General features: G+C 40.9%; 1 protein-coding gene across 1 annotated transcript in view; it reads left to right on the top strand.

The window, feature by feature from the left end:
- The window catches only part of ESR2 (estrogen receptor 2), a 73,028-nt gene that overhangs the window by 12,476 nt on the left and 47,311 nt on the right, over positions 1-13,241 (top strand). The window contains exons 2-3 of the mRNA XM_045060053.1: positions 1,151-1,594; positions 3,922-4,094. Coding sequence (XP_044915988.1) covers positions 1,176-1,594; positions 3,922-4,094 — 592 coding nt within the window. The 5' untranslated portion in view covers positions 1,151-1,175. The remainder of the gene's footprint in view (positions 1-1,150; positions 1,595-3,921; positions 4,095-13,241) is intronic.

The raw sequence follows: 13,241 nt of genomic DNA, 5'->3' as shown, positions 1-13,241 counted from the left end.
TCAGGCCACAGTCTGGACAGGTGACTGTGGAAAGGACCCGCCACAGGGCCAGTCTCCCCTGGTTGTTCTCACCCTCATACGGCCGCCCTCTGCCGGTGTCAGAAGTCACAGCAGCTTCTTGCTCCTGCGGTGTCCGTGCAGCGCCCTCTACTGAGAAAGGTTAGCATTGTGCTCACTTTAAACAGGTTAAGCCACTCCAGCGCTTCCCATGGGCCATACACTGAACCTGAGAAGCGATAAATTATTAACTGACACGAGTGCAGTGGCCTGTCTGTTCCTTGTGTTTATCACTGGTGACTGATTCATTGTGTGTTTGAATATCTGTTAATGCTATCCAGGCCCATTGACCTGCTCTTTCGAGGTTTCTTGGCAATTCTCGTTTATTTTTCGATAAGAATTTTTAAATAAACTTACCTAGTTCCAGAAGGGGGGGAAAAAAAACCCTTGGCATTTTAATTTAATCCTGCATTTTTTAATTTTAAGAAGTATTTTATAATAAATTCTTGTGGTTAAAAAAATTCTTGGAGCTAACAACAACAGAAGTGATAAAAAGTGAATAAAGTAGCAAATGAGAGTTCCTGCCCCCTGAGGTTAGTATTTTTTTTGTCTGTCTTTCAGGATGTGTTTCTAAGCTGTGTGTGTGTAAGTAAGAAATATGTGTGGACATTTAAAAAAAAAATTTTGGGGTGCCTGGGTGGCTCAGTCGGTTAAGCGGCCGACTTTGGCTCAGGTCATGATCTCACGGTCCGTGAGTTCGAGCCCCGCGTCAGGCCCTAGAGCCTGTTTCGGATTCTGTGTCTCTCTCTCTCTGCCCCTCCCCCACTCATGCTCTGTCTCTCTTTGTCTCAAAAATAAATAAATGTAAAAAAAAAATTTTTTTTAACGTTTATTTATTTTTGACACAGAGAGAGACAGAGCATGAGTGGGGGAGGGGCAGAGAGAGAGAGACACAGAATCCGAAACAGGCTCCAGGCTCTGAGCTGTCAGCACAGAGCCCGACGCGGGGCTCGAACTCACTGGCGGCGAGATCATGACCTGTGCTGAAGTCGGACGCTTAGCCGACTGAGCCACCCAGGCGCCCCTGTGTGGACATTTTTAACAGTTAGGCGTATAGCTCTAATTTGGAAATGTCTTCTGTTTTTCTCTACAGCCCCCGAGTCTTTGAGAACCTTATAATGTCCCTTTGTGCCTCTTCTCACAAAGAGTTTCCTCAGCTGTTACCGATTCAAGACATGGATATCAAAAACTCACCATCTAGCCTTAACTCTCCTGCCTCCTACAACTGCAGTCAACCCATCCTACCCCTGGAGCATGGCCCCATATATATACCGTCCTCCTACGTGGAGAGCCGCCATGAATATTCAGCCATGACATTCTATAGCCCTACTGTGATGAATTACGGTATTCCCAGCAGTGCCAGTAACTCCGAAGGTGGACCTGGTCGACAGACCACAAGCCCAAATGTGTTGTGGCCAACCCCGGGACACCTCTCTCCCTTAGCGATCCATTGCCAGTCGTCGCTTCTGTATGCAGAACCTCAAAAGAGTCCTTGGTGTGAAGCAAGGTCACTAGAACCCACCTTACCTGTACACAGGTAAGTCCAGTCTTTATTCTGAATTGTACTTCAGGGGCATTATTCAAATCACTTTATGATTTAGTGAGAAGAAAGGTATGCATTACTCCAGGTCTTTCTTCATCACATAGATTACTTAGAGCACCTAACACATATATTCTGAATTCTAGAATATCTATTCTGCTCTTCTAATCCTCATTTCAAAAGTAAGCTTGTAGATCTGGGTTCTGGGGAAAATTCACTATCATGACTACGGTTTTTAGACACTAGAGTTTGAAATAAAAAATCGCTTTTCTCTTGATGAAGTGACTTGGGTTTGAAAAAGAAATTTTTAGGGGTGCCTGGGGGGCTGTCGGTTGATCCTCTGACTCTTGATTTTGGCTCAGGTCACGATCTCACAGTTCCTGGGATCGAACCCTGCATGGGGCTCTGCTCTGACAGAGCCTGCTTGGGATTTTCTCTCTCCCTCTCTCTCCCTCTGCCCCTCCCCTGTTTGCACACTCTCAAAAAAATAAAAAAGAAAAAAAAGAAATTTTTACTTTCTTTTCAAGTTAGATGCTTCTTATCTTGTAGTGAAATCAGAGTTGAGTGTTCATGGCACATTGTGTCCAAGAGAAAAGCAACTGGGGAAGTGTTACTGCTTCAATGAAATGGACTGGACACATGAAGCCTGAAAAGACAGGCAATGATTGGCACAAGTTTTTGACAGTGAACTAAAATAGCATTTCATAAAGAGTGATGGGAAACTAAATGTAGACTTTAGTTGCAATTTCTTGAAGTTAAAAAAAGTATCTGTACTCTTAAATGCAAGGTAACGTGGGTTATTTCCATTTAATTTGTAATGTATTTAATGATAATTACAGCTATGGAGGGAAGAGGTCGGGTAGGGAGAAGGATGAGGGGGAGATAAATTTCTAAAACAACCAAAGTATTAAGTTCTTGCATGTTGGATATTGAAATTTGTTACTTTCAAATGCTGTCCTAACACTTTGAGAAAGCTATATTACACTGTAATTTTATTTTTCTCCTTTTTAAAATCTTTGTGGGTAAAAGAGAATATAAACATTGTAGATAACTTTTTTTTAATGTTTATTTATTTCTGAGACAGAGGGAAACAGAGTGCGAGTGGGGGAGGGGCAGAGAGAGAGGGAGACACAGAATCCAAAGTGGGCTCCAGGCTCTGAGCTGTCAGCACAGAGCCCGACACGGGACTCGAACCCATGAACTGTGAGATCATGACCTGAGCCGAAGTCAGGAACTCAACCGACTGAGCCACCCAGGCGCCCCATGTAGACAACTCTTTCAAAGTCCTGTTTTTCACTCAGCCTTTAAGGGAAGAAATATTTTGTTTCTGATCATGAGATCTAATCAGAGTTCTAATATAGGGTAAATTAACCCGTAGTATAATTATCTTCGTTTATAAATCAATTATATCTCTGACATTTCCTTTCCAAAAGAAACATGGCTTAGCACGATTAGGAACTAGCCAAGTATGCATTTAGTGTCCTCTAATACTGCCTTCATGGGCTGTCCCTTCCTCTGTGGAAGCCACTGCCCTTCTCCCCAGCACTGCACACCTGCTTCCTTCAGAAACTTCTCCGAGCACCATCGTGTGTGCACTTTCTCCCCCTCTCTTCTCCTTTCTCTCTTTTTCTTCTCCCTGCCTTTTCCTGTCCTTCCCTGCCCTTCCCGGCCCTTCTCCACCCTTCTCTACTCTTCCCTACCCCTTCTCTCTCTCTCTAAACCAGAGTATAGCGTTCACTTCGATGTCACTTCAAGTCTATCGGCTACTCCTCTTACAGTTATTTTCACTCTAGACCTTCATCTTAAATTGCAGAATGAAAGTTTTTGTTGCCCGTTTGAATGGGAACTCTGAAGGGCTATTTAGCACCACTTAGGAATGACTGATACTTGAAAATGGTTAGGTGAGATTAGGTCCATCCTTACAGTGTTGATGAATTAGCAATTATGGAAGGCCACTGCACACCCTGCTTGTAGTTCAGACCTGTGGGTAAGACTTGTTCTGGTCACTTATTACACTCAGAGATGTGCAATCTGATGGCTACAACCAGCCGTCTATAGTTACTAGTGACCCTCAGCATTGCATGGATGGGCATAGACTCACCTAACTACCTTCAAACATCAGTCATTCCCAACAGTGTGACTCTTTCTGGATCTCATGATATCAGCAACAAAGGTCGTGCTTGATCAGATTTCCGGGAATTTACTTATTATGAGCTCTGGAGGGCAGAGGTAAATTAGGCAGTGTTTGTGCTATATTCTTTTTCTAGAAAGTCCATCTTTTCCCCTTAATGCTGTGTTACAATGAATATTTTCTTTGCCCCCAGAGAGACACTGAAAAGGAAGGTTAGTGGGAGCAGTTGTGCCAGCCCTGTTACTAGTCCAAGTTCAAAGAGAGATGCCCACTTCTGTGCGGTCTGCAGCGATTACGCATCTGGATATCACTATGGAGTCTGGTCGTGTGAAGGATGTAAGGCCTTTTTTAAAAGAAGCATTCAAGGTACAAGAGTATTGTTAGCTGCTTCTGTAGTTTTCCGCTTTTGCTTTCAAAGAACTCTGCAGATGACCTGGCAGAAGTTTCACCGTTGGCCTGTTTGGTACACAAAGTACAGCAGTTGAGAGGCTCGTGTGTGTTGGGGGATGGGGCGAATGGTGGAGTAGGTTGCTTCAAGCATAGAGCCCCTTATCTTTAATTCTGGATCTCTACCCCAGAGCCCCAGAACTTGAACGGATCTCTTCCCACCATCACCCATCACCATTTTCTTGGGAAGAGAGGCCTAGTTACAACTCTTATGTATCTGTTACTGGTTTTTGATCTGTGGTTACCATGAGGTTTGTATGTAACATCTTATGCATATGGTAGTTTATGCTAAGTTGATGGTCTCTCTTTTTTTTAATGTTTTTTTCAAATGTCTTATTTATTCTTGAGAGACAGAGAGACAGGGCATGAGTGGGGGAGGGGCAGAGAGAGAGGGAGACCCAGAATCGGAAGCAGGCTCCAGGCTCTGAGCTGTCAGCACAGAGCCCGATGCGGAGCTTGGTCTCACAAACTGTGAGATCATGACCTGAGCTGAAAGTCGGACTCAGCTTAACTGACTGAGCCACCCAGGTGCCCCTTAAGTTGATGGTCTCTTAAGTTTGAACCCATTCTTTACTCCTCCCTCCACTCCCCTCCCCTGCTGTGTTTTAAATCTACTGTGTCATACTTTACATCCTTTTATTTTGTGAATTCCTTGACTGGTTTTTATAGATATATTTAATTTTACTGCTTTTGTGCTTCCCACTTTTCTTACTTCTGCTTATGGTCTTTCTTTTCCACTCAAAGAGTCCCCTTCAACATTTCTCATAGGGCTGCTTTAGTAGTCTTGAATTCCTTTAACTTTTGTGTCTGGGAATCTCTCTCTGTTTATTTTATTTTATTTTATTTTATTTTATTTTATTTTATTTTATTTTATTTTATTTTATTTTTTTGAGAGAGAGAGAGAGAGACGACGAGAGAGAGAGTAGGGGAGGGGCAGAGAGAGAGGGAGAGAGAGAGAGAGAGTCCCAGGCAGGCTCAGTACTGTCAGTGCAGAGCCTGATGCAGGACTTGAACTCACAAACCATGAGATCATGACCTGAGCCGAGATCAAAAGTCAGCTGCTTAACCGACTGGGCCACCCAGGTGCCTCACTTTTTCTCCCTTTCTATTCTGAATGACAGCCTTGCTGGATAGAGTCTTCTTGGTTGCAGGTTTTTTTTTTTTTTTTTTCTTTCAGCACTTTGAGTATATCATGCAGAGTTTCTGCTGAAAAATCAGTTAACAGCCTTATGGGGGTTTCTCTTTTATGTAACTGTTTTCTCTTGCTACTTTTAAAATTCTCTCTTTATCACTACTTTTTGCCATTTTAATTATTATGTGTCTTGGTGTGGCCCTCCTTGGGTTGATTTTGTTGGGGTCTCTGTGGGCCTCCTGGATCTGGATTTCTATTTCCTTCTCCAGATGCAGGAAGTTTTCAGCTATTATTTCTTCAAACAAAATTTCTGTCTCCTTTTCTCTCTCTTCCTTCTGGGATCCCTATAATTCAAATGTTATTATGCTTGATGGTGTTGTTCAGTTCACTAAATCTAGTTTCATCCTTTATTTTTTTCTCTCTCCTATTCAGCTTGATTCCTCCCCATTACTCTGTCCTTCAGGTTGCTGATCCATTCTTCTGCTTCCTCTAGTCTGCTATTTATTCCCTCTAGTATGTGTGTGTGTGTGTGTGTGTTTTAAGTTTTTAATGTTTATTTATTTTTGAGAAAGAGAGAGAGGCAGAGAGAGAGAGAGAGGGAGACAGAATCCAAAGCAGGCTTCAGGCTCTGAGCTGTCAGCACAGAGCCCACATGGGGCTTGAACTTATGAACTGCGAGATCATGACCTGAGCCGAAGTTGGATGCCTAACAGACTGAGTCACCCAGGTGTCCCAGCCTCTAGTGTATTTTTAATTTCAGCTATTGAACTTTTCATCTCTGATTGGTTCTTTTTTATGTTTTCTATTTCTTTGATAAGAGTTTTACTGAGGTCCTCTACTCTTTTCTCCAGTCCAGTGAGTATCTTTATGACCATTACTTTAAATTCTCTATCAGGCATGTTACTTATCTCTGTTTTATTTAGGTCTCTTGCTATGATTTTGTCCTCTTCTTTCATTTGAGACCTTATTCCTCTGTCTCCTCATTTTGTCTAACTCTCTGTGTCTATTTCTATGTGTCAGGAAAGTCTACGTCTCCTGCTCTTGAAAATAGTGGCTTTATGAAGAAGAGGTCCTGTAGTGCCCTGCGGTGCAATGTCTTCTGTTCACCACACCTGGGTCTTCAAGGATGTCACCTCTGTGTGTTGTGTGCACCCGCTATATAGTGGCCAAGGTGCTTTGGCAGTCCTGTTGTCTGCAATGGGTCTCTTTGCCTATTGTGGGCTGAGTTGGGTCCCTTTGTTGTTAGTGAGCCAATCTGGGGCCACCTTGGCTTGAATTGAGTCAGACCAGGCATTTGCCAGAGATGTGGTAGCACTGAACTACAGGGCACTTTTCATGAGTTGTCCTTTGAGAAGCTTTTGTTGGTGGGTGGGGCCAGGAGTTAAGACCAGATGTCTGCCTCCAACCCACTGCTGGGGCCACAATTGGACTGGTGTGGTGATCTTTCCCTCTCCCCAGGTCAGGAGTCACTTTGGAATGGTGCTGGCCCCTCTCAGGGCTGCTCGTATGCTGTCAGGCTTGTGACACCTCTTTGGATGGGCTCTGACCAAGGGCGTATTAGAGAGGGAAAGTCTGCAGGAGAACATGGACCATGGCAGGCCTGCTGTTAGCAAGTTATATAGAGGGTATTGGGACTGTGCTGGTTTTTGCAGGTGTCTGTGTGTCTAGGCTGGGGTGTGGGGGAGGGGAATGGCACCCACCAGCTCCTTTGTTCCTGGAACAATCTCCCAATGATTCCTGCCACTCTAGCACACATTCTGAGATTAGTAAACAATCTCCCTTTCACATACCCCAGGCATTTTTCAAATAGCTGCTTCTATGCTGTACCTCCATGGGGCTGTTTGTTGTGCTGTCTCTTTAAGGGCAGGGTCTCCATTTCCTGTTGCCTTCCCAGCTCTCTCAGAGTCAAGTGCGCTGATTTTTAAAGTTCCATCTGTTAAGCCCCACTGATTGTAAGAACTCATGAAATTACCCCCCTCTGGTTTTCAAAGCCAAATGTTAATGGGGATTTGTCTTACCTGTGTGCATTCCCCGTACTTGGGGTGCCTGGTATGATAGTCTGTTCTTCTCCTCACTCCCAGCCAGTGGGTCCTTCCCCTGCTGTGGACAGTCCCACAGGTCTGTTTAGCTCCTGACTACCGTTCCACCCTTCCTACCCTCTTCATTGTGGCCTTTTCTCTACATTTATCTGTGGAGAGTCTGTTCTGACAGTCTTTGGGTCATTTTCTGTATTATTAACACTGATGTGGGTGTTATCTAGTTGTATCCTTGGGACAAGGTGAGCTTAGGATCCTCCTATTCCACCATCTACCCCAGAAATCCCTAGTTATAACCCTTGTGAAGAAAAAGCTTGGAAAAAATGTGCTTATTAGGAATTGCAAAGATTGTTTCTTCCTTTGACTTATGTTTAACATTTGGCATGTGTAAAAGTCATGATGGTAGGATGGCTCCTGATCAAATCTAGAGGGGGTGAAGGGTAGAATTTAGTGGTAAAGAGTTACCTTCCTGTTGATCCCCTGAAATTCATCCTGCTGTATAGATGGCCACCTATGTGTCCTGACTCCTCCATTTAGTAGCTCTATGACTTTACCTTCCAGTCTGTTTCCTCCTCTGTGAAATGGAGATACTTACAAAGTTATTCTAAAAGTGAAATGGAGTTGGTTATGTGAAAATATTTGGTCATGTATAAACATCATGCAAATTTAGGATATTCTAGTTGTTCCCTATCTCTTCTACATTGAGATATCAACATCCTTTACCTTTTCTTTGTATTTTTCTTCTAATCCTAATCTCATTTAAATCTACTTCCTTTAAAATCTTCATAGTTGGGTGGGGGCGCTTGGGTGGCTCAGTCCGTTAAGCGGCCGACTTCAGCTCAGGTCATGATCTCGTGGTCCGTGAGTTCGAGCCCCGCGTCGGGCTCTGTGCTGACAGCTCAGAGCCTGGAGCCTCTTTCAGATTCTGTGTCTCCCTCTCTCTGACCCTCCCCCGTTCATGCTCTGTCTCTCTCTGTCTCAAAAATAAATAAACGTTAAAAAAAAATTAAAAAAAATCTTCATAGTTGGGTGGATGAGGGCTCTCTGCCATTTCCAAACTTAATTTTCTCATTAAAAGAAGAAAGCATCACAGATAAAGAAAGCATATGTCATCGAATTATCAAAACATAAATTGTATTGTTTGCTTATTATTTTTTTTTCAACGTTTATTTATTTTTGGGACAGAGAGAGACAGAGCATGAACGGGGGAGGGGCAGAGAGAGAGGGAGACACAGAATCGGAAACAGGCTCCAGGCTCTGAGCCATCAGCCCAGAGCCTGACGCGGGGCTCGAACTCACGGACCGCGAGATCGTGACCTGGCTGAAGTCGGACGCTTAACCGACTGCGCCACCCAGGTGCCCCTGTTTGCTTATTTATAATTGCTTTTATACACCAAGCTTTTCATTCTGTATTTAATATATTTAGTGCTTAGATATTTTTATTTATGATAATTGCAGTAGTAGATTATAAGGCCAGGTCCACGTCCCTATTATATGGTAAAAACAATTCAGATATCTAAAATTCAGAACTGAACTCTTGATATAATGACAATTCTCTATCTTGTTGAGATTCCAGCATGTTATTCCTTAAGGAAATCTTGACCTGATACAACTAACTATATCCTTTGAAAAAGATCCTTTTTATTTGCTGTTGGGAAAAAAAAAATCTCTACCTGAAATATCTTTGAACTGTTAGACTATGGCTGATTACAATGATAAGGGAGTTTGCTCTGCTTTCCATATATCATTCCTTCCTACCACATGGGTCAAGAAACTATTGGGAAAGGTGAAAGAAATGTCACACTCTAAGTGTGCAGAAGGGAAAGAGGTAGTGCTCTGTGCCCTTACAATTGCTTAACGTGTAAATGATCATTTTTTTTTGGACTCCACATTTTTCACATCCCCTAATATAAAATGTGTTGCAGCAACCAAGAATGGACACTCAATTCTTTTTGTATATTGAATAAGAATGAAATGCATTTATCATATTATCATTATTCATGATAAACGCTCTCAACAAAGGAGGTTTAGAGCATATCTCATCGTAATAAAGACCATATTTGAAAACCCACAGTTAACGTCATGCTTGGTGGTGAAAAACTGAGAGCTTTTCTTCTAAGATCAGGAACAAGACAAGGATGTCCACTCTCCCCATTTTTATTCAATGTAGTACTGGAAGTCCTTGCTAAAGCAATCACACAAGAAAATAATAAAAAGCATCCAAATTGGTAAGGAAAAAATAAAACTTTCACTACTTGCAGATGACATGATATTATGCATAGAAAACCCAAAAGTCTCCACCAAGAACCATTAGAACTGATAAATAAAATAAATTCAGTAAAGTTGGGGATACAAAATTAATATACAGAAATGTGTTGTTTTTCTATACACTACTAAATAGCAGAAAGAGAAATTAAGAAAACCATTCCATTTACAACTGCACCCAAAATAGTAAAATACCTAGGAATAAACTTAACCAAGAAGGTGAAAGACCTATACTCTGAAAACTATAAAACACTGATGAAAGAAATTGAAGATGACATGAACAAATGGAAAGAGATTCCATGCCAATGGACTGGAAGAACAAATATTGTTAAAGTGTCCATACTAACCAAAGTAATCAATCGATTCCCTATCAAAGTACCAACAGCATTTTTCACAGAACTAGAACAAATAACACTGAAATTTGTATGAAAGATCCTGAATAACAAAAGCAATCTTGAGAAAGGAGACCAAAGCTGGAGGTATCACAGTGCCCGATTTCAAGATACATACTACATGCCTATAGTAATCAAAACAGTGTGGTACTGGCACAAAAACAGACACACAGATTAATGGAACAGAATAGAGAACCCAGAAATAAACCCATGATTATAAGATCAATGAATCCTTGACAAAAGAGACAACAATGTACAACAGGGAGAGAACATTCTCCTCAATAAATGGTGCTGGGACAACTGGACAGCTGCATGCAACAGAATGAAACTGGATCACTTGCTTACACCACATACAAAAATAAACTCAAAACGGATTAAAGACCTAATGTGTGCGAGACAGAAAACCATAAAACTCCTCGAAGAAAACATAGGCAGTAATCTGACATCAGCCTTAGCAACGTTTTTCTAGATATGTCTCCTGAGGCAAGGGAAACAAAAGCAAAAATAAACTATTGGGATTAGACCCAAATAATAAGTCTGTGCACAGTAAAGGAAACGATCAACAAAAGAAAAAGTTAGTCTGCTGAATGGGAGAAGGTATTTGCAATGATATATCCAATAAGTGGTTAATATCCAAAACATATATAGAACTTCTACAACTCAACACAAAAATAATAGTAATCCAATTGAAAAATGGGCAGAGAACTTAAATAGAAATGTTTCCAAAGAAGACCTACAAATGGTCAATACACACATGAAAAGATATTCAGCAGCACTAATCATCAGGGAAATACAAATCAAAACCACAATCAGATATGGCTGAAATCAGAGTGGCTAAAACTAAAACACACACACACACACACACACACACAAGAAATAAGTGTAGAGAAAAGGGAACCATCATGTACTGTTGGTGAGAATATAAATTGGTGCAGCCATTGTGGAAAACAATATGGAGGTTCCTCAATACATTAAAAATAGAATTACCAAAAGATCTAATAATTCCACTATTGGATATTTAACCAAAGAAAACTAAAACTAGTTCAAAAAGGGATAATGCACCCTGTGTTTATTGCAGCATCACTTACAATAGCCAAGATATGGTAGCAATCTAGATGTCCATCAATAGATGAATGGATGAAGAAGTTACACACACACACACACACACACACACACACACACACAGAGTGAGAGACAAAGAGAGAGAGAGAGAGGGAGAGAGAAATATTGCTCAGCCATTAAAAAGGATGAGATGTTGCTATTTGTGACAACATGGATGGATCTAGAAGGTATAATGCTAAATGAAATGAAATAAGTCAGACATAGAAAGGTAAATACCATGTGATTTCACTTACATGTAGAATCTAAAAATAAAACAAATGAGCAAAGAAACAAAAAACCAGACTTTCAAATACAGAGAACAAACTGGTGGTTACCAGAAGGGGGTGTAGTGGGGGATGGGTGAAATAAAGGGAATTAAGAGGTACAAACTTCCAGTTATAAAATAGTCACAGATGGGGTGCCTGGGTGACTCTGTTAAGCATCCGACTCTTGATCTCATGGTTCATGAGTTTGAGCCCCATGTCAGGCTCTGTGCTGGCAGTGTGGAGCCTGCTTGGGATCCTCTCTCTCTCCTCTCTCTCTGCCCCTCCCCTGCTTATGCTCTCTCTTTCTCTCTCTCTCAAAATAAAGAAACGTAAAAAAAAAAGATCATTTTAAAATAAAGTAGTCACAGGTGAAAAATATAGCATAGGGAATATAATTAGTAACACTGTAATAATGTTGTAAGGTGACAGATGGTGACTACACTTACATGGCGGGCACTGAGTAATGTATAGAATTGTTGAATCAAAATGTTATACACTTGAGCTTTTGTTTCCCAGCCATGCCTGTGGTCTTACCACAGCTTGTTTGTTCTGGATTCTAATTCTCTTTTATTCCCAAATAAACCAGTCTTCCAGTTGGAAAAAAAAAAAAGTTATACACCTGAAACTAATATAGCATTGTATGTTAATTATACTTCAATAAAATAAGCTAAAAAAAGGAAAAAAATTAAACGTATTTATCTTAGTCAATTTTCTTCACATTGTTTTATTAAATAACTTTATTTTCATTGATTTTTTTAAATATGGGAGGTTATTTTTTTAGTTGAATTTGAGATACAATTTACATATAATAAAATTCCCCTATTTTATTTGTATAGTTTTATGAATTTTGAAAATGCATGTGGTCATTTAACCACCACCATAATTAAGATATGGAATGTTGGGGTGCCTGGTTGGGTGGCGCAGTCGGTTAAGTGTCCGACTTCAGCCAGGTCACCATCTCGCGGTCTGTGAGTTCGAGCCCTGCGTCAGGCTCTGGGCTGATGGCTCAGAGCCTGGAGCCTGTTTCCGATTCTGTGTCTCCCTCTCTCTCTGCCCCTCCCCCGTTCATGCTCTGTCTCTCTCTGTCCCAAAAATAAATAAACGTTGAAAAAAAAATTAAAAAAAAAAAAAAAGATATGGAATGTTGCCATCAGCCCAAAAAGTTCCCTTAGGCCCATTGCGGCCAATTGTCCCCCAACCTCCCAAGGCCCTGTAACCATCGATCTATTTTCTGTCCCTATAGTTTTGCCTTTTGCTAGAATGCCCTATAATTGAATCGTAAAGTATATAATCATCTGTGTATCATTTCTTTCATTTATCATGATGCTTTTAGGATTTATCTGTGTTTCATGTACAGTAGTTCATTCCTCTTTGTTACTGGGGATTATTCCAGTATTTAGATGTACCACGGGTTGTGTATTCATCTGGGTTGTTTCTAGTATTAGGCTATTTTGAATGAAACTTCAGTGAATATTCATGCATCTTCCTTTCTCTAGACCTAAGTTTTTGTTTCTCTTGGGTAAATACCTAGGAGTAGAATTGCTGCTTGTATGATGAGTGTATGTTTAATTTTATAAGAACCTAACAAACTGCTTTCCAAAGTGGTTGAAACATTTTGTATTCTCAACAACAGACTATGAGACTTCCAGTTGGTCTACATCCTTGTAAAAACTTGATATTGTCAGCTATTGGGTATACAGTTGTGTCTCATTGTGGTTTTAATTTGTGTTTCCCTGATTAGTAATGATTTTGAGCATCTTTTCATGTGTTCATTGATTTTTTTTCTCTCTATGACCTATTAAGGTCTTTTATATACTAATGTTTTATTCTGTTCTATTGTCTAGTGCTTCATTCTTATAGAAGTACCACCACAT

The sequence above is a fragment of the Felis catus genome, chromosome B3 (assembly GCF_018350175.1).
Source record: "Felis catus isolate Fca126 chromosome B3, F.catus_Fca126_mat1.0, whole genome shotgun sequence".
NCBI lineage: Eukaryota > Metazoa > Chordata > Mammalia > Carnivora > Felidae > Felis > Felis catus.
Note: the sequence above shows the minus strand (reverse complement) of the source record. Positions and strands in the feature narration are given on the sequence as shown.